The following is a 22,158-nucleotide window of genomic DNA, read 5'->3' on the forward strand; positions in this document are numbered from 1 at the left end:
AACATCGCTCTACGTGTCCCAGCGAAAAAAAAATAGCCAGTAGCTTTGTCTATCTTTACAGTTGAGGAATCAGATTTGACAGATACAGTGCAGATTAACCGAGTACATGACAAAAATCCCTTCAGAAGAAACAACAAGGAATCTGAGGGCTGTTAAAGTGCCTGCGTAACAAGTTATTGCTGTCACAGCTCCCCCGGGATTCACACAGACATAAATCACTGGAAAGGCAAAAGGGCATTCATCATTCGGAAGGAGGGAGGGGAGAATGAAACTGCTGACTTACCACACAATTCCTCTGTGTCCAAATTGCTGTTTAAGGAGAGAGTGAGAATGGATTACAACAGTGGTTTTAGCAATGGTTCAAATTATTTTAATCAACGTTAATCATAAATATTTAAAACAATGGTATAAACTACAAGCCTTCCTCTAGACTATTCCAGCTTGATACCTTCAGCCTGAAATGATCATGAGACCATGGGTGGCACAGCGGTTAGCTCTAGCCTTACAGTGCTAGAGACCTGGGTTCGATTCCCGGGTCACTGTCTGTGCAAAGTCTGCATGTTCTCCCTGTGTCCGTGTGGGTTTTCCTCCGGGTGCTCCGGTTTACTCGCACAGTCTGAGGGACGTGCTGGTTAGGTGCATTGACCCAAACAGGTACCGGAGCGTGGCAACTAGGAGATTTTCACAGTAACTTCATTGCATGGTTAATGTAAACCTTACATTTGATTTATCATTGTCACATGTATTAGCAGACAGTGAAAAGTATTCCTTCTTGCACGCTATACAGACAAAGCATACCATTCATAGAGAAAGAACTGAAAGAGTGACTAATAAATACTTGCGACTGATAAATAAACTTTGTGGGTTATGGTGACTGGCACAGTCCGAGGGTAATGTAATGTAATGGTCGTGTGACTGGACTCACAATCTAAACATGACTCTACGGGGCGGAAATTTCCCATCCCGCCCGCCACGGGAATTGTAGCGGGCAGGACACGGACCTTGTACAGGTCCACCAACCTCAGGCTGGGAACTTCTGGCTTTGGGATGAGCACAGTTGGGAAATCCCACCCCCTCCATCCCCATGGATATCATCCCATCGAGCACTGCCTAAAGAAACAAACCGTGAACGCAGAAGCAGAAATAGGCCATTCAGTCTCTCAAGGTTAGTCCACCAGTCGGCAAGATCACAGAAGTGATCTGTGTCTTAATTCCAACCATCCACCTCAATTTAATCTTTCTTAATCGCTGCACTTAAGAAAGCATCAATCTCATTCTTAACATTTTCAATTGACACCTCTTGTGTCAATATTTAGAGTGGTGCGGATGGGGAGGGGGGTGGGTGGGTGGGGAGGAGGTGGATGAAGAAGGGGGGGGGGCGGGTGGTGAGGAGGTAGATGGGGAGGGGGCAGGTGGGGAGGAGGTGGATGAGGAGGAGGTGGATGGGGTGGGTGGGGAGGAGATGGGTGGGTGGAGAGGCGAGTGGGGAGGGGGAGGGTGGGGAGGAGGTGGATGGGGAGGGGGTGGGTGGGGAGGGGGTGGATGGGGAGGAGGTGGATGGGGGGAGGCGGATGGGGAGGGGGCGGGTGGGGAGGAGATGGATGAGGGGGAGGCGGATGGGGTGGGGGCGGATGGGGAGGGGGTGGGTGGGTGGAGAGGTGAGTGGGGAGGGGGCGGGTGGGAAGGAATTTCAGATTTTCAGTTCCCTTTGTGTAATGAGGTGCTTCCTGACTTCACCCTTGCCACAGCCAAATTCCAATTTCAAGGTTAGGTCTCCTCCTCCTGAACTTACCCACCAGATTTAGTGACTGGCAGCATTAGGCAGATGTGGCATCGTGTGATGTGTAAAACCTACTTGGGGGTGAGGTTGATTAAGCCAATAGAATAAAACAGCCTCGTGGTCAATCACCTGTTAAAGTTCTAACAGGGCTGGACAGATGTGATGCAGGGAGGATGTTTTCCCTGGTCGGGGGACCTGGAACCAGGGGGCACAGTCTCAGGGTACGGGGTGGACCATTTAGGACTACGGCGAGGAAAAATGTCTTCACTCAAAGGGTGGTGAGCCTGTGGAATTCTCTACCACAGGAGGCTGCAGTGGCCAAGTCACTGAATATATTCAAGAAATAGATAAACGTTTTAAAGGCAACAAGGGGGATGGGAGAAAGTGGGAAACTGAGATAGAGGAGCAGCATGATCATACTGAATAGCAGGGCTGGCGTGAAGGCCTGAATGGCATACTCCTGCTCCTCGGTTCTACATAACAATGAGTTGATGAGAAGTGCCTTGCAGTTGCACCTTTCATTTTTTGTCTAGTTGGTTACATTTACGAAACAAGCAAGTGGAGTTTCCATATTCACAGGCTGTCTGCAGCATTCAGGAGCGCAGACTGGTTTCCTGGCCAGTGCTGGAAGCCAACAACATAGCGCTGATGTCTGAATTGCCCTGGGCTGTGTGCCTCAGGTTAAACACTGCAATGTCAAGCGATGGCGCCCTCATCCTGTCTCAGGGCTCTTCAGACTACAGTCCAGCTACAAATCAAAGGACAAGAGGCTGACAGGATTGATTTGTGTTGGATCAGAGAGCTACAGCCACAGGCAGCTGTTATAACTCTTCCTTTTTTAGTCTTTCTTTGGAACAATGTGTGTTTTGACAGTCATTTTTGGAAGATTTTGAAGGTCATCAGGAAGATAGTCTCCCTCCCTGCCTAATTTCTGATGACAAGTTTATGGCAAGTGTTTATGAGACCCTAGAACCCCTACAGTGCGGAAGGAGGCCATTCAGCCCATCAAGTCTGCACCGACAGCAATCCCACCCAGGCCCTGTCCCCACAACCCCACATACTTACCCTACTAATCCCCGTGACAATTTAGCATGGCCAATCAACCTAACCACACATCTGTGGACTGTGGGAAGAAGCCAGAGCACTCGGAGGAAATCCACGCAGACACAGGGAGAACATGCGAACTCCACACAGACAGTGACCCAAGGCTAGACTCAAACCCAGGTTCCTGACACTGTGAGGCAGCAGCGCTAACCACTGCGCCATCGTGCCGCTCATTACTTTGAAGGCGATCGATCAGCCCATCAGTCAGTCTGTGTCTGAGACAGCCTCAAAGAGCTCATCCACATAGGTAGACCCTGACAGCATGTAAAAGAAGCACAATTAATCTGTCCCTGCCAACAATCAAAAATGTAAGTTTGAAGAGAAAACCTAATTGTCAGAGGTCACTTTCAAAAGCCAGAGTCGAGGATCGCAGAAACAAATTGGGGAAGTATTTATGTTGGTGACTATCCAGTCCAGTGCTGATGAGGAGGGATGGGATGGGAGATTATAAGCCACATGTGTACTGAGGAACTTCTACTCAACTCAGTTCTGAGCCATGCAGGATGTGTGTCGTGCTTTGCATATGCAAATTCCATTCATTGATTTCGGAATATCAACTAGAGACAGAAAAGTAGAAGATCCAAGTACACTCAAATTATGTTTTACCTGTTTATACATCTGGTCAATGTTTTGAACAGAGTGGGATGGGAATTTGAATTGATAGCAGGTGGTGTTCAAGGGAGAACTTAGCACGGCCAATGCACCTGACCAGCACGTCTTCCAGACCATGGGAAGAAACCGGAGCACCTGGAGAAATCCCATGCAGATATGGAGAGAATGTGCAGACTCTGCACCGATAGTGACCCAAGCCAGGAATTGAACCCAGGTCTCTGGCGCTGTGAGGCAATAGTGCTAACCACTGTGCCACCTACAACAGTGACCTACAAAGAGGTTATTAAGGCCTCGTATTTCAGTCTTTGGAAAAACATTATTATGGACTGGACACAGTTTAACTAGCACTCCCAGTAATCCAGAGAAAATGTAGGTATTTCCAGCAATGACTGATGTTGCTTGGCTGGTAGTTGTGAGTATGAAGGGCTAAAGGAGGTAGCATTCAAAACCGTATTGTGGTGGGTATCCTCGTCTAACTTTCAGCAGGCCAGAGAAATGACACTATCTAAGGCAGTTCAATCAGTGAGACAGGCTGAGCTACAGAAGCGGAACTGAGTATTAATCTTGGGTGACAGAGAGCCATTGTGGAGTCAGGCCACTGAATCAGTCCAGTTTGTGAGCAATAGAGTTAGCAGCGTACCCACTAAAAAGCAGACTTAGGAAGTTGGTCAGTGCAGTCTTGGAGGGCCAAAGGACCCGTTCCAGTGTTGTAATTTTCTTTGTTCTTTTATTCTTTGTTCTTAGACCGGGCAGTCACTGCCATTATCCGCTATTCCCATTGTGGCTGCAAAAATATCCCAAAGGCACAAAGACTGTCCCACCATACATGCAGATTGTCAGACCCGCCTGAGAGGTAACCACTTTAAAATGTCACAACAAAAAACCTGCTACTAAAAACATTAAGAAGAAACCAATCAGATCAAAGCAGTACCCAGGAAACGGAAGATATGGAGGGATAGGAAGTAGCTTTCTTGAGTGAGGTTGCAAAATCCAAGAAGATCTTCTGAACTGTGGAGATATCGGCTGGAATTTCACCACTGTTTGTCCAAGTGCTGGGCGGGCTTGAAACTGGAGAGAGTTTCAGATCCATTTTTTGGATGTGTTTCTAGGGCCCCCCCCCCCCACTCCCAACCCCACTCCCCCATACGTACTCTGGCTGCCAAATTTTGACTAAGTCCATTGCTCACTGCATAAGCCTGTGGGTGGGGCTTAATGTGCCCGAAAGCCTACAGAGGGAGGTAGTGTGCATGTGCAGACCTCTGATGCTGCACATGTGCATTAACAATAGCAGGAGTCTGACAGAAAAGAGAAATCTGTCAGGCCCCTGCTGCTGCAGGCAGCCTGAAGCAGCTCCCCCCTTGCAATCGTAGGGGCCTACTGCCCGAGATCCACCACCCACCGACCCCCCTCTCTGACCGGCCAAGGGCCCCCAGAAATGGGCACAATGCGATGGTAAAATACCACCATCATATCCAATGGCCACAATAAGAATTTTAAGTTGGATACGGGGACAGCAGTGTCAATTCCTTCTGACATGGAAGTGCGACTGAAGCTTGAATTTCACCAACCATCTACAACTCAACTTTACCACCCAGGGGCGCCCCAATCAAGGTACGAGGGCAGATGATCACCATACACCAACGTGCTGGCGGAGAACTTACCGATATTCTCTACGTTATCCATAATCAAGATTTCCCCTTTATTAAACAGAAAGGTTTCTATAGCTCTGCAGATTCATTAATCAGTATTATCTGTGGAAAAGCAAATCAGTCTGGAACAGCTTGAACTAATCTCCATATAGTGCAGACAGAGAAAGAACCACTCCAACAGTGATATAACAACAATAATGGCAGTAGTGGCTCTAAAATGGCTATTCACGCTGAGAATTAAGCATGCTGGGATTTTTGGTCAATTTGTAATTAAACCCAGATGCAGCTTGTAAAGTTACTCTGAATCAGGGTTCTGGACTGGAAACTGGGCGTCACAGTGGCACAGTGGTTAGCACCGCTGCCTCACAGCGCCAGTGACCCGAGTTCGATTCCCAGCTTGGGGTTATTGTCTGGTCTGTGTGGAGTCTGCACATTCTCCCTGTGTGTGTGAGGGTTTCCTCCAGGTGCTCCAGTCTTCTTCCACAATCCAAAAGATGTGTGGGTCAGATTGATTGACCGTGCTAAATTGGCACTTAGTGTCAGCAGATTAGCAGAATAAATATGTGTGGTTATGGGGATAGGGGCTGGGTGGAATTGTGATCAGTGTAGACTTGATGGGCCAAATGGCCTCCTTCTGCACTGTAGGGATTCTATGACTTCTTATGACTGTAGTCTAAAGCTTCCTTTGTTGATCAAATATGGGACGTTGATAACTTTTGCGTAGTCTTGATGGCATTGAATTTTATTGCCATTACGTGAGGGACATGCAATCTGAACCAAGCGTAACAGCATCATTTAAAAGTAATTTCAGTAGATGATTGAGCCATGTGACCGGTTTCTGGTTACACAATTGGCTAGATGACTGAGAATCTTCTGGAAGCGAGTGAAGAATTTGTAGATAAAAAGCATGCACAGTCTTTTGTTTGCCAACAACAACTCTATACAGATTCGCCAACATAAGAAGTGTGCCCTGAAGGATTCTTCAGAGAGAAGATAGATTCTACATCAGGGATATTTCTTAGCCAAGGTTTCTCCTAAACTCGGTAGTATCTACTTTCAGTTAAATAGTTACAGTTAATGTTCCGTTAAGAGTTGAAGTTCAGTAAAAGGTGATGGGGAGGTGCCAGTGTTGGACTGGGATGGGCACAGTTAGAAGTCTCACAACACCAGTAAAGTCCAACAGGTTTATTTGGAATCACGAGCTTTCGGAGCATTGCCCCTTCATCAGGTGAGAGAAGGAGCAGCGCTCTGAAAGCTCGTGATTCCAAATAAACCTGGTGGACTTTAACCTGGTGTTATGAGTCGACTTACTTCAGTAAAAGAGTAAAGAGAGTTACAACTGTTTAAGTTGGTACCTCAAGTGTTAAATAAAGAGAGGTTGTCGGATGAATTAAAGAGTTGACTCCTGTTCTTGCTTGTCTCATTATCTGGAATGCTTGGAGGGTGTTTAGAATTAACGATCGAGTAATAACCGAGCGTTCTGATGTTCCACAGGAGGATAATCTGGAACAAGCATTACTGATGACAAAGGAGAGCAAACCATCACTGATCACACTGAGCATCAGGAGGAAATTCCAAACCTCACACTTCTTCTTGGAGGGAGAGTAAACGAGGGTACCGCTGATGAGGGTGACTAGAACATTCATAAGTTCATAAGATATAGGAGCAGATTTAGGCCATTGGGCCCATTGAGTCTGCTCTGCCATTCAATCGCGGCGGCACGGTGGCACAGTGGTTAACACTGCTGCCTCACAGTGCCAGGGACCCAGGTTTGATTCCTGGCTTGGGTCACTGTATGGAGTTTGCACATTCTCCACGTGTCTGCATGGGTTTCCTCTGGGTGTTCCGGTTTCCTCCCACAGTCCAAAAGACGTACGTGCTGGTTAGGTGGATTGGCCATGCTAAGTTCCCTCTCAGTATACCCGAATGGGTGCTGGAGTGTGGCGAGTAGGGGATTTTCACAGTAACTTCATTGCAGTTTTAATGTAAGCCTATTTATGATACTAATAAATAAATAATGATAAATCACGGCTGATATGCTCCTCATTCCCATTTTCTTGCCTTCTCCCCATAGCTCCGCAACCGATTGCCAATTAAAAATCTGTCTAAATCCTTCTTAAATGTACTCACTATCCCAGCACCCACTGCACTTTGGGGTAGTAAATTCCAGACAAATGTGACCAGGATGCCAATCTAGCTGACCATTCTGGTCAGGTCAGTGATGTCATCGGATAACCCACTGCACACACTGACTGCCGTGAAGAGAAAGCAGTGACGGAAACTCTAACAACGACCAGGGGGACAATTGCAGAACAAATAGCTAACTCCCCAGTACCCGATCTCAAGGCTGGAGAGGGAGTGGCTGAAACTGCTGACTTACCAGTTGCTGATCACAAGGAAATGTAATGTCTCTGAATCTAACAGAGGCAGAACACCAGCCTGACCCAGTAAAGCACAATGTAGTCACCATATAGCCTGGGCTGCTGAAACTCTCAAGATGCCAGTACCTAATGAACAGAAACCTCTCACTGACATGAGAACAGAGGGTGCATGTGCCAAACATTCTCTCTTTCACCTTCTCCCGTTGGGAAAAAGATACAAAAGTCTGAGGTCACGTACCAGCCGACTCAAGAACAGCTTCTTCCCTGCTGTCACCAGACTTTTGAATGGACCTACCTCACGTTAAGTTGATCTTTTTCTACACCCTAGCTATGACTGTAACACTACATTCTACACTCTCTCCTTCCCTTCTCCCCTACATACTCTGTATGGCGCTGCAAAACAATATTTTTCACTGTATCCCAAAGCGTGTGACAATAATAAATCAAAGCAAATCAAATGAAAAGAAGCAGAAAGCCAAGCCCTTACAATATTGGCAGAATTATCATTAACTCCACTTGAGAATAATCTTTATTCTTCTGTTTGTCCATTCGATTCATCTTCGAATGTGACATTTTGGAGTGCGCAACACTTCATTCCGGGCACAGGAACCATCGAATGTACTTAAGTCACAGCTCCGCGTGCCAAGCAACAGATTTGCTGGATCAGATGATTACTGAGCCACTGCAGGTTTACAAATCTGGCGGCATGGTGGCACACTGGTTAGTATTGCTGCCTCACAGCGCCAGGGACCTGGGTGTGATTCCCGGCTTGGGTCCCTGTCTGTGTGGAGTCTGCACATTCTCCCCTTGTCTGTGTGGGTTTCCTCCGGGTGCTCTGGTTTCCTCCCACAGTCCAAACACGTGTGGGTTAGGTTGATTGGCCATGCTAAATTAATCCTAGAGTCAGGAAGATTAGCAGGGCAAATATGAGGGTTTACGGGAATAGGGCCTGGGTGGGATTGTAGTCAGTGCGACTCGATGGGCCAAATGGCCTCCTTGTGCACTGTAGGGATTCTATGAATTCTATTAACACATGCTGGGCCCCTTTCTGATGTTCATCCTGGCTGATATTTATCCTGCGATCAATATCACAAAAACAAATTATCTGGACAGCATCGTGTCACTGTGTGCAAATTGGTTATCACATTTCCTACATCACCATATATCAAACATACTTGATTGGCTGTAAAAAGCTATTGGATGTTCTGTGCTTCTGAAAGATATTTTATAAACGTCATGCTTTCTCGCTTTTCTGAGAAGCAACACTCAACATCTCCCTTCCAAAGCCGTCAGGCACACGGACGCCAAATTTAACAGAAGTGGTACCTACTCTGTGCGATGCTTATCAATCTTATGAAACAGCTCCCGTAGCTCATCGGTGCTCAGGACCCCATCCGCAAAGTAGGCCTTGAACTCATCAAACGATAATTTACCGTCATCTGTAAGAAGAAGAGGAGACAGGTCCTAAAATTATCCAAACATCTACAGGGCTCTTCACGAAGGTTGCAACAACCTACGCCCTAATTTTAAAGGACAGGGGTCGGGGTGCAGGCAGGGAATTATTTTGGGGGTTGGCAGACGGGGGAGGGGGTTGTAGAAGTGGACAGGTCACCGCCTGAATCAGCCAAGCTTCATTTCCACCTGAGTGTTCCCAGATTTATTACACTGCAAAAACATTCCAAATCATATAATGCCACATATATTCACAGAAAGCTCTTCAATTTCACTGACATTTTTATTGTTTAAAATTCCCTCCATACTCTAATTGTTGTACTCAGGGGAATTGTTTATACTTAGATATATTGGGGTGGCACAATGGCACGGTGGTTGGCACTGCTGCTTTGGCACCAGGGACCCCGGTTCAATTCCGTCCTCGGGTCACTGTCTGCGCAGAGTCTGCACATCCTCCCCGTGTCTGCGTGGGTTTTCCTCCGGGCGCTCCGGTTTTCTCCCACAGTCCAAAAGATGTGCTGGTTAGGTGGATGCTAAATTGTCCCTTCGTGTCCCAAGATGTGTAGGTTTGGGGTAAATATCTGGGGTTACAGGGATAGGGTCCGGGTGGAACGCTCTATTGGGGAGAGTCAGTGTAGATTTGATGGACCGATTGCCTCCTTCTGAGATATAAATAAACCAAATAAATAAAGAATTTGCCATTTAGATCTGATTACTGAGTCAGAGAGTGCACAGCTCCCCACGTGGAGAATTGTCCCTTAAAAACGTGACTCTTAACAGTCCTCTGAATAGCCTCGTGATTGAGGGTACTTGGGGATGGGTAATAAAATGCTGGCCTTGCCAACAATGCCCACGCCACACGAATGAATAAAGAGGTAATACCAGGCACTCAGACACAAGCTGTTAAAAGACTGTTGACTCACCATTCTTGTCTGCTCTTCGAAAAATCTGAAAACAGAGAGATGAGAAAGCAAACATTAATGGAATTGCATGGGTAGTGCACCTTTAGCAAGGTTGTGAAAAGCACAATATAATCTTCTGCCTTGCCATCAAGGATCAATGCAGCTGTCCTGAGAGGACAATTGCACTCAGCTACATCACTCTCAGAATGCAAAACTATCAGCAGCAGTTACGGCTTGTAATCACATCTGATTTGTTCGAAGAAAACAGAACAGGTTGAGTGCCTCATAATATCAAAGGAACGTGGCAACAGCTCTGTAGGCCGTTCATAGAAGTAGAATCATAGAACCCCGACAGTGCAGCTGGAGGCCATTCAGCCCATCGAGTCTGCACCGACACCAATCCCATCCCAGGCCCCTATCCTCACAACTCCACATATTTACCACGCGAATCCCTCTAACCGACACATCCCAGGACACTAACAGGCAACTTACCATGGCCAATCATCCTAACCCACACATCTTTGTACTGTGGGAGGGAACCGGAGGACCCGGAGAAAACCCATGCAGACACAGGGTGAATGTGCAAACTTAATCCCTGAAGTTCGACCATTCAATTATATTAAGGCTGATTTGTAGCTTACTTAACACCCTTGGCAAGCTTTGATTTATTATTCTTTAATAACCTGACCTAACTTAGAGGCGGTATGGTGGCAAGCGCTGCTGTCTCACTGCCCCAGGGATCCAGGTTCAATTCCCGGCTTAGGTCACTGTCTGTGTGGAGTTTACATGTTCTCCCCATGTCTGCATGGATTTCCTCTGAGTGATCCGGTTCCCCCCCACAGTCTGAAAGATGTGCTGGTTAAGTGCATTGACCGTTCTAAATTCTCCTTCAGTATACCCAAACAGGCGCCGGAGTGTGGCAACTAAAATTTATTTATTAGTGTCAAAAGTAGGCCTACATTAACACTCCAATGAAGTTACTGTGAAAATCCCCTAGTCGCCACACTCTGGCTCTTGTTCAGGTACACTGAGGGAGAATTTAGCATGGCCAATGCACCGAACCAGTACATCTTTCGGACTGTGGGAGGAAACCGGAGCACCTGGAGCAAACCCACGCAGACATGGGGAGAATGTGCAGATTCCACACAGACAGTGGCCCAAGCCATGAATCGAACCCGGATCCCCAGCAGTGTTATCCACTGTGCCACCTGACTAAGGGATTTTAACAATCACTTCACTGCAGTGTTAATGTAAGCCCACTTGTGACGCTAGTAAGTAAACTTAACCTTAAAGGCTAACACTGCAATGCGGTACCGAGGGAGGTGTCAGCTTTCAGATGAGATGTTAAGCTGTCTAAATAGCCCACGGCACTATTCAAAGTGAAGAATTCTCCCCGGTACCTTGCATATTTATCCCTCAAGTGACATCAGTGAAACAGATTATCTCATCACTGTTTGTGGGAACAAAGAACAAAGAGCAAAGAAAATTACAGCATAGGAACAGGCCCTTCGGCCCTCCAAGCCTACAGCGACTATGCTGCCCACCTGAACGCAAACCTCCTTAAAAGGGAGTCGCTGTTTGCAAATTGGCTGCCGTGTTTCCTATGTTGCAACCCTGACTGTCATGATATTAGGGTTATTGTGGTAATGGGTCCCAGTATTAGATACAATACGGCTCTGTATTTAATGGGTCACCTGATGGTTGAGGGGCAGATACCATGTGCAAGGGAAGATTGGAACAAGGCTGTAGATGCCTTGCAGTTGGGTGCTCATGTTCTGAAAATGTGTTAGTAATAAAGTTAATTTATTACCACAAGCAAAGGTGTCATCTTGCATCATAAACATAAGAACATAAGAAGTAGGAGCAGGAGTAGGCCATCTAGCCCTTCGAGCCTGCCCCGCCATTCAATAAGATCATGGCTGATCTGAAGTGGCTCAGTTCCACTTTCCCGCTTTCTCCCCATAACCCTTAATTCCCCTGTCTGTCAAACACCCATCTACCCGTGACTTAAATATATTTAGCAAGGTAGCCTCCACCACTTCAACGGGCAGAGAATTCCAGAGATTCACCACCCTTTGAGTGAAGAAGTTCCTCCTCAACTCCGATCTAAACTGCACCCCCCCCTTATCTTGAGGCTGTGCCCTCTAGTCCTGCTATCCTTTCTAAGCGGGAAGAATCTCTCTACCTCTACCCTATCCATCCCCTTCATTATCTTATACGTCTCTATAACATCCCCCCTCATCCTTCTAAACTCCGATGAGTACAGACCCAGTCTATTTAGTCTCTCTTCATAGTCCAACTCCCTCATCTCCGGTATCAGCCTAGTGAACCTCCTCTGCACTCCCTCCAAGGCCAATATAAAAACAAGACGTGACTATCCTTCAAAAGAGTATACCATTGGCTGTAAAGTTTGATGACATGAAATTGTAATGACTTCAATCAGACCGTTGAGGTCGGCCTATTGAAGTATGAACGCCTTGATTAAGGATCCAATTAATGGGCCAGTCAGGGAGTCTTTTCCTTGTATTTAACTGGGCGTGTCAGTTCCTCTGGCACACCCGGAGGTAGACTGCTGACTGACAGCACTCTGTGTATCGCTGTTAAGAGTTTGTAAATAAAGGGTGACGGGACTTCTGCCTTTGCAGACTTATTACAAAAATTGCAAAAGGTGCTATAGAAATGCAAGTTTTGTCTTATGATAGTGACTCATCCTTCTGGTTCAGACATAACTTTTCAGAAACTATTGTCATTTGCCCCTATTGTGATGGAGTCATCTCGCTTACACAGTGTTAGGCCCCAGCATCTTCAAGGATCAGGTGAGATTCCAGGAATAACGCTCTCACTGAGAGCTTGTTTGGCTCGTACCCAGCCACTGTAGACTGCACTGATTCCAATTCAATCTGCCGAGCGCAGCTGAATTCACTCAACACCAAATCTCTCTCACTGAGAAGCAATTCTGCCTCACAAAGCAGCTTTTATATTCAATCAATTTCAAGGCACCTGCTAGAAAAACACTTCCCACTGAAGAAAAGCTGAATTGAATGGTAAAATTACACTGCAGACAGTAAAGAACTGATTCATAATTCTTGATGGCAACATCAGATAAACAACATAGGAACATAGAAACCAGAAGCAGGAAGAGGCCATTCAGCCCTTCGAGTCTGCTCCATCATTCGCTTTGATCATGGCTGATCATCGAATTCAATATCCTGATCCCCTCCCTCTCCCCCCATATCCCTTGACCCCTTTAGCCCCAAGAGTTTACTGAAATCAGACAATGTTTTGGCCTCATCTACATTCTGTGGGAGTGAATCCCAAACATTCACCACTCTCTGGATGAAGAAATTTCTCCTCACCTCAATTCTAAAAGGTTTACCCTTTATCCTCAAACTATGACCCCTGGTTCTGGACTCCCCCACCATTGGGAACATTCTTTCTGAATCTACTCTGTCCTAACCCTGTTAGAATTTTATAAGAGATCCCTTTTCACTCTTCTAAACTCCAGTGAGCATAATCCTAAGTGACTTAGTCTGTCCTCATATGACAGACCTGCCATCCCAGGAATCAGCCTGGGTAAACCTTTGCTGTACTCCCTCTATAGCAAGGACATCCTTCCTCAAATAAGGATATCAAAACGGGACACAATATTCCCCAGGTGTGGCCTCACTAACACCCTATATAATTGCAGTAAAACATCCCTATACCTGTATTCAAATCCTCTCACTGGGATGAAGTAGCTGCCAAGCAGGTGAAGTTTAGAAGATCGGAGGATAATCTTGTTGAATCATATAAGATTCTGAGGGGACTTGGAGGGGGCAATGTTTATTCCCATGGGGGGGTTGGTGTATCTAGAAAAAGGGAAATCGGCTTAAAGGCAAGGAGAGTCCCATTTAAGATGAGGACGCATTCCTTCTCTCAAAGGGCTGTCAGCCTTTGGAAATTTCGGCCACGGAGAGCCCTGGGGATTGGGAGGCTGGACATATTCAAGGGTGAGTTGGACAGCTTCTTGACTGATAAGGGAGTCAAGGGTTATGGGGACAGGCAAGGAAGTGCTGAGTGCTGTCTCTTGTTGCTCAGACCGGTGCTCCTCCTGGTCCTATGCCAACTTGTCGAGCCTGGATGACAAAAAGAGGCCATTCGGCCCATCGAGTCTGCACTGACCACAATCCCACCCAGGCCCTACCCCCCATATCCCTACATATTTACCCACTAATCCCTCTAACCTGTGCATCTCAGGATATTAAGGTCAATTTAGCGTGGCCAATCAACATCTTTGGACTGTGGGAGGAAATCGGAGCACCCGGAGGAAACCCACGCAGACACGAGGAGAATGTGCAAACTTCGCACATCCCGAAAATTAAATTTTAAAAATCGCTAAGGTTACGTCACCTGCCCACTGCGAAAGCTACCATAACGCAACTGAAAGCAGCAGCAGCGCTTTGCGAACAGTGTCTGTGGCAGCCAGCCCCTTTAAGGGGTGTACATCGGGAGGGTCATGTGACCTGATCGCCCAATGGGGAATGAGAATGGAAACCTCAGTGTAGAGAGAGTAGATCCTAAAGTTGGAAATGTTACCGTTGTGAAAATGCTCTGTGGATTTATCTGCTTGTAAATAAACCCCATTATAGTTTATTATATAAACAACTGGTGGCCACCAATGCTTCCAATTACTATTGTATCATTTCTGAATTCCCCTCCAAATCACGTTCGTTTGTTCGCGTCACAAGTAGGCTTACATTAACACTGCAGTGAAGTTACTGTTAAAATCCCCGGTGCCCGTTCGGGTACACTGAGGGAGAATTCAACAAGGCCAATGCACCCTAACCAGCACGTCTTTCAGACTGTGGGAGGAAAGCAGAGCATCTGGAGGAAACCCACGCAGACACGGGGAGAATGTGCAGGCTTTGCACACATAATGAGCCGAGCTGGGTATCGACACATATTGCTGATCCTTCGTCACTGGCGGGACGAAATATGCTAGTTTTCTCCTGCTGTGAGCACGCGGTCACCACAGACTGCTGGTGGGTTAGAGAAGGCCCAAAGCCTGTGGCACCTGGGGCAGAGAAGGTGGCCTTACCGGCTTCACACAGAGCACGAGCATTTAAAAATACACATCGCCAACACCGCAGTGTCAGCCCTGCAGCTGTGAAATTCAGGGTGTTTGGGCCATCTCATTGCTCAAACCTGCTGCGGAATCGATTCCCTCGCGCAGTGAAGGCAGCGGGGATTCACTCTGCGTCTCCAATTAGACTTTCTTCTGCAACCAACATTCTCCAGGTGTCTTGCAGGGCCCGTTGCCAGGGCAACCATGATGGTTTTGGCATTGTACTTGCTGCGTTTATCATTTTACCCTGTAATTATTGTCATTCACTGTGCTTTACAGACACACCGAGGCCCAGTCACCCATCACCTCTGCGCTTAACGATCTACTTTAGCACACGCTTAAGCAACGTCTCCATTTCAGCCTCGTCTTCCTATCTCCTCCAGGCCTTCCCCTGTCATCTGTCAGCTCTTCCAGCTTTTTCAGTCCTGCCAGCTTGAGCATCCTTGATTTTAATCACTCCATCACTGGTAGCCGTGCTGATCTCTGGAAATTCCTCCCTGAACCTTGCTTTCTCTCCCTTGCTTTCTTTAAAAGGCTCCTTAGAACCTAGCCCTCTGAATAGGCTTTTGGTTATCAGTTCTAACATCTGCCTCGGTGTCAAATTCTGATAGGCAATGCTCCTGTGAAACACCTTGCAACGTTTTACTAAATTAAAAGGTGCTATATAAATGCAAGTTTATGTTGTTACCGTAGATTGTGGCATATAAGTCGACCCTGAATATAAGACAGCCCTATCCTCTTGGTCTCAAAGGTGATGGGGGCGATTCTCCCAAAAAATTCTAAATGCCGAAATCATGGAAAAACTGGAGTAACTTCCGCTGGTTTTTTTTTGGCGGGATTTTTCAGAATGAATCTCCCACACTCCCTGCAGTGCAAAGTGCCCGAGGGGCATTCGCGCTAAAAATCTGGGGAGAGGGCCAATCCCCGCTGGAGAGGCCGACAGCATAGGGCTGAGCAGGCCACTTCACACGCACCGATCTGTCAGAGCGGAGATCGGTGCACGTGCAGTGGCCCTGCACTTCTGGCCTACCGATCGGTGGCCAGCTCAATCACTAGACAGAACACCAACCCCGTATCACTCGCTTATCTACCCCCCTCACACCCCAAATGCTGGCCTCCCCAATCTCCCTGACAACCACCCGACCCTCCCCCCAACTCTCACCAATAGCCCCCCCTTGGTCCCACCTCTTGGCATTGTCCAATGCCTGATGGGCAGTGCCAAGTTGCCCCTTGGGCAGTGCCAGGGGCACCCCCTTGCCCCCAACCTCCTGGGGGGTGGGACTTCCATGGCTTCCATTCACTCCAGTGAGGTCGGCCGCCAGTCCCTCACTCACGGACTGGCTGTTGTGTGTGGTGTTCAGAGGGGGTGAGGGAGGTGGGTGAAAAGTGAGTGACCCACTCGCTATCTCCCTTGCTGCCTCAGCATGGCGGGTCGAGTGTTGGACGGCCAATTAGCTGCTGCCTGGCGTAAAGGTAGACACATAGCAGTGCGGGGGGGAGGTGGGGGGGGGGGGGGGGGGGGTGGGTAGGACATTTGGGAGGAGGGGGGGCTGCTGTGCACCCAATCAGACGTACAGGACATCGTGCAGGAAAGGGGTTACGTCGTGAATAAGAAGTCAGTCTGTCATAAATTTGAAGGTGTCCTGCCCTCTCGATCTCCCCCCTCCCCATGGCATGCTCAATATACTGAACAAAGTCAACAACCATTTAAAACACTGCCACCTTCAGCAGCAGAATTGATTATTACCTGCAGACTGGGACAAGGCCTTATCCCTTCTACCATCTCCTCACAGCTGACATAAAGCACGCCCAAACTTCTACCCTTCCCACAGACAAAAACCAGAGTGGGCGACTAAATAATTATAAACCATTGGGTCTTTTTAACAAGCCGAGGAGTGATTTGCATCCAGCTCACTGTCACTTACACTCTTCCATTCCAAGTTTAAATAAGAACTGGATTCAAACTCACCACTGTGGAGTTTCAACACATTCTAAAGTTTATTTATTAGTGTCACAAATAGACTTACATTGACATTGCAATGTAGATACTGTGAAAATCCCCTAGTCGCCATACTCCGGCGCCTGTTTTGGTACACGGAGGGACACTTTAGCACAGCCAATGCACCCTAACCAGCATGCCTTTCGGACTGTGGGAAAAAACCGGAGCATCCAGAGGAATCTCATGCGGACACGGAGAGAATGTGCAAACTCCGCACTGACAGTGACCCAACACCGGGAATCGAACCCAGGGTCCCTGGCACTGTGAGGCAACAGTGCTAACCACTGTGCCACCGTGCCGCCCTGATTACTAACCCAGTAACCTCACCCTCCCCTCCCAGCCACTCAATATTCTGACTTGGAAATATATCACCGTTCTTTCACTATCACTGGGTCAGAATCCTGGAAGTCCTTCCCTAACAGCACGCTGGATGTACCTACACCACAGGAACAGCAACAATTCAAGATGGTGGTTCACCGTCATCTCCTCGAGGGCAACTAGGGATGGCCAATAAATACTGGCCTTACATCCCTTAAATGAATTGAAGAAAAATGTTGTCCAAAATGTGGTAAATGATTACAGTTCCTAACTCAACAAAGAAAACACGTCCCTTGTTTTTAAGCTGGTTCCAATCATCAAATTCACTCCGGAATTTTCCAATGCTTTAACATCAGAGCTGTTAATCAGTATTGAATCAGATTTTATTGTTGCTGTCAGAATTTTAAAACAATGTTAATTTGCAGTATGAATGAGTCGTTAACTTTGGCCAATTCATTATCATTCATCACAAAGCAACACAAATGTTTTCTTTGGGCCCTGACATTTATTCCAATAAGTGTTATGGGTCCACAGGAGTTAAGATTCCATTACTGCATCCTGATGCAGAGAGAATCATTTCCTGTGTTTTTCCTGGTACTGGTCAAGCCAGAGGCAGCGTGATTCCCTGGATTAAACCAGAGTGAGGATCAGCGTGTGGTGGATAATTCACTGCTGAGGGGTGAGCCAGGGAAAGCTGAAAGGCCAACTGGCTCCCTGAGCCAGTTCAACATCACGTGTGGGGCCAGAATCACAGGTGGGCCACTCACATGTGGTCCAGACTCATACTTGTACCAGAGTCAAATGTGAGCCAATCATGTGTGTATCAGAGTCATATATGGGCCAGAGTCACATACGGGCTAGAGTCAGATGTGAGCTAGAAACACGTGAGCCAGTCACATGTGGTCCAAAGTCTCATGTCCCAAAATCGCATGTGAACCTGTCATATGTAGTCTAGAGTCATGCGTGTACCAGAGTCACATGCGAGCCAGTCATGTGTGCAGAGTCACACGGGGGCCAGACTCACATGTAATCCAGTCACATGTGGTCCAAAATCACATGTGAGACAGTTTTTTTAATTCATTCGTGGGACCTGGGCGTCGCTGGCTGGCCAGTATTTATTGCCCATCCCTAGTTGTCCTTGAGAAGGTGGTGGTGAGCTGCCTTCTTGAATCGCTGCAGTCCACATGCTGTGGGTTGACCCACGATGCCGTTAGGGAGGGACTTCCAGGATTTTGACCCAGCGACTGCGAAGGACGTATCTCCAAGTCAGGATGGTGAGTAGCTTGGAGGGGAACTTGCAGTTGGTGGTGTTCCCATGTGTCTGCTGCTCTTGTCCTTCTAGATAGAAGTGGTCAAGGGTTTGGAAGGTGCTGCCTAAGGATCTTTAGTAACATGTGAGCCAGAATAATGTGTGAGCCAGTCACATGTCAACCAAAGTAACGTGTAGGCCAGAACAAGCAGGGATTGTTCCCTCCCTGCAAACTATCACTGATCTAGCTGTGAATTGTTTTGTACAATCATCTGATATTTCCCATGAAGACTGCATCTCTTAAAAACTGTTGGAATTTTGTGGAATTTTAAGGCAAAATCTCCGCTGATGCCATAAATTACAATTACTGTGGGAAATGAGAGCGGTTCCGAGGGCATTCCCAGTCATGCGTGTGCCTGAAATACACTCGTGAACTCTGCTTTGTTACTCCAGTACTGTACTCCAGAGAAAGAACTTGCATTTACATAGCACCTTCAGAACCTCAGATATCCCAAAGCTCTTCACTGTTCACCCCTTCCATCACCCAGGGACCTGCAGCAGGGGTCAGCAGGACTGGATCATCCCACTGGCAGGAGCAGGCGGAAAATCCTGTCCACATTTATTTCCAAATTGTAAAACCAGACTTTGGCCGAAAAATATCCTTAAAATGGCTGAAGCTACTGTCCATCTGTGACTCCAGAACAAAACAGGCTACTTTGCAGTTTCAGCAAACGTATAGCTCATTATCTCTGAGCAACCACTAACAGTCACCTGGGGACTTCAAAGCCCAACTACAAATAGAGTTATACAAAGGCCATTTGCATTTGCTAACGCAGGGCAAACAGCAGGAGACAGAGGGTCTGCCTAGACAAAAAGCCCCTTAAGCATTCCTTTCAACTCATAACAGCCAGCATGTTTCACAGACTTTAAGATCCAACTACGTTCCAAGCGATGGACACGTATCCTTTGTCGAAGATCTGGTGGAGAGGTGGGGGTCATGGAACCTAGGCCTCAGGTTTGTTGGATAAGTCAACATTGCCTTGTTGACTGGCACAGTGGTTAGCACTGCTGCCTCACAGCGCCGGGGCCCAGGTTCAATTCCAGCCTTGGGTCACTGGCTGGGTTGGAGCTCTCCCTGTATCTGTGTGGGTTTCCTCCCACACTCCAAAGATGTGCAGGTTGATTGGCCATGCTAAATTGACCCTAGCATCAGGGGATTAGCAGTTTAAATATGTGGGGTTATGGAAATAGGGCGTGGGTGGGATTGTTGTTGGTACAGGCTTGATGAGCAGCACAGTGGTTAGCACTGCTGCTTCACAGCTCCAGGGACCTAGGTTTAATTCTCGGCTTGGGTCACTGTCTGTGTGGAGTCTGCACATTCTCCTCATGTCTGCGTGGGTTTCCTCCGGGTGCTCCGGTTTCCTCCCACAGTCCAAAGATGTGTGGGTTAGGTTGATTGGCCATGTTAAAATATTCCCTTAAGGTCCTGAGATGCGTAGGTTAGAGGGATTAACGAGTAAATATGTAGGGATAGGGGGATAGAGCCTGGGTGGGATTGTGGTCGGTGCAGACTCGATGGGCCAGATGGCCTCTTTCTGCACTGCAGGAATTCTATGATTCCCCTTTTTGTGATTTAAGTTCTTATGTTTATTGAAATGTTCTTGTTGGGGAGCTGTTGGAACCCAGCGAATTATATCATCTTCAAAAGTGAGAAAGAACGATTAAGGAAAGGTATGTTACTGTTGTGGATATGCAGCACCTTAAACTTTTTTCATTCATCAGGTGTGGGGTGTTGCTGGCTAGCCCAGAAGATATGGCCCATCATTAATTACCCTTGCTCAAAGAGCATTTCAGAATCAACCACATTGCCGTGTCTCTGGAGTCACATGTAGGCCAGACCAAGTAAGGACAGCAACCTTCCTTCCCTAAAACATACTAGCGGACCAGATGGGTTTTTCGATCAATCGTGTCACGGTTATCATTAGGCTTTTAATTCCAGATTTTTATTGAATAATTCCACCACCTGCTTTGGTGGGATTCGAACACAGGTCCCCTAGTACTACGCTGGCGCTCTAGAATACTAGGCCAGTGACAATACCACTATGCCACTACCTCATACAGGGACCAGCCTGCAGGGAAAACCATTTCACCCTGAATTTCCATGGAGATTTCCTGCCTTATTTTCAGCGGGGGATTGGGGAAACTCCCTCCCTTCTTGCCTTAACTCAACAGCAGATTAGTGTTATTCAAAATGAAACACGTTTGTTCAAATTTAGAATGGAGCTGGTTTGTTTAATGGTGGCATACCATTGCTGTGGTTGGGGTGGCATGGTGGTACAGGGGTTAGCAGTGCTGTCTCACCGTGCCAGGGACCCGGGTTCAATTTCAGCCTTGGGCACCTGTCTTTGTGGAGTTTGTACGTTTTCCTCATATCTGCATGAGTTTCCTCCAAAAACGTGCGGGTTGAGTGGATTGGCCATGCTAATTGCCTCTTAGTGTCAGTGTAAACATGTGGGTTACAGGGATTGTTGCCAGTGCAGGCCTGATGGACCGAATATCCTCCTTCTGCCCTGATTCGATTTAATTTATTGTCACCTATATTATTATACAGTGAAAAGCATTCTTTCTTGCACACTACACAGATAAGGTATAGAGAAGGAAAGTCTGACGGCAGCAGGGGGGGAGCTGTTCTTGAGTCAGTTGTACGTGACGTCAAGGTTTTGTATCTTTTTCCCGATGGAGGAAGGTGGAAGAGAGAATGTCCAGGGTGCATGGGGGTCCTTGATAATGCTGGCTGCTTCTCCGAGGGAGCGGGAAATGTAGACAGAATCAATGGATGGGAGGCTGTTTTGTGTGATGGACTGGGCTTCGTTCATGACCCTTCGTGGTTTCTTGCAATTTTGGACAGAGCAGGAGCAGTACCAAGCTGTGCTGATTCTATGAAGCCAGTTTTACTCATCCAAATTGTATATCAGATTACTTTACTCATCAAGACTTTTAGCCAGGGTCTGAATGAGCTCCCAAAATCATCAGTTCAATCTTTTGGGAATTTGTTCAAGAATGCATTAATCAGTAAATCTACTCGATCCCATCTTTCGAAGTATTTGATCAACGCGTCTTGTTCTTATGAGTGAATCTCTCAAATCTTGAAGGAAGGTTTTTCCAGTGAAGGATGCTTCCAGAGAGAGCGAAGAAAAGGGAATCATAGTTTAACACTAGAGTCCCAAAGTCTGTTACATCTGAGGAGGGAGCTAAACTCAGCAATTACTGTAAACATGCATGCTGTGTAACTGATACTATTTCCCTGTTCTTTCGCTGCTTAACAAATTTGTTTAACAGTTGGGAGTGTACCGCCACTTTCTAAAAACAAGCAAAGCTTCGAATGTGTTGCATTTATATAGCAACTTTCACGCCACAGGCAAATGTTCCCTCCAGCTCTAAGCTGTGCCACAGCATGGCTGTGCAGTAACCATGAAAGCACTACACAGAAAGCAAACAAACCACTTACAAGCTACATTCTCTTTAAGATGCAGGTATGTGGGGTGGAGGGTCACATGATAAAATTGGCAGTAAATATCTCATTATGGAACAACGCTGGAGGCAGTTTT

The 22,158-nt window shown here is 47.0% G+C and overlaps 1 protein-coding gene across 1 annotated transcript in view; it reads right to left on the bottom strand.

Moving 5' to 3' along the window:
- LOC145353815 (N-terminal EF-hand calcium-binding protein 1-like) overlaps nucleotides 1-22,158 on the bottom strand; it is a 136,409-nt gene that overhangs the window by 65,269 nt on the left and 48,982 nt on the right. The window contains exons 2-4 of the mRNA XM_080204645.1: nucleotides 9,902-9,926; nucleotides 8,857-8,965; nucleotides 284-309 (exon numbers count right to left, since the gene is read on the bottom strand). Coding sequence (XP_080060771.1) covers nucleotides 284-309; nucleotides 8,857-8,965; nucleotides 9,902-9,926 — 160 coding nt within the window. The remainder of the gene's footprint in view (nucleotides 1-283; nucleotides 310-8,856; nucleotides 8,966-9,901; nucleotides 9,927-22,158) is intronic.

Source organism: Carcharhinus amblyrhynchos, chromosome 16, assembly GCF_965287045.1.
Source record: "Carcharhinus amblyrhynchos chromosome 16, sCarAmb.v2.hapA, whole genome shotgun sequence".
Classification (NCBI taxonomy): Eukaryota; Metazoa; Chordata; class Chondrichthyes; order Carcharhiniformes; family Carcharhinidae; genus Carcharhinus; species Carcharhinus amblyrhynchos.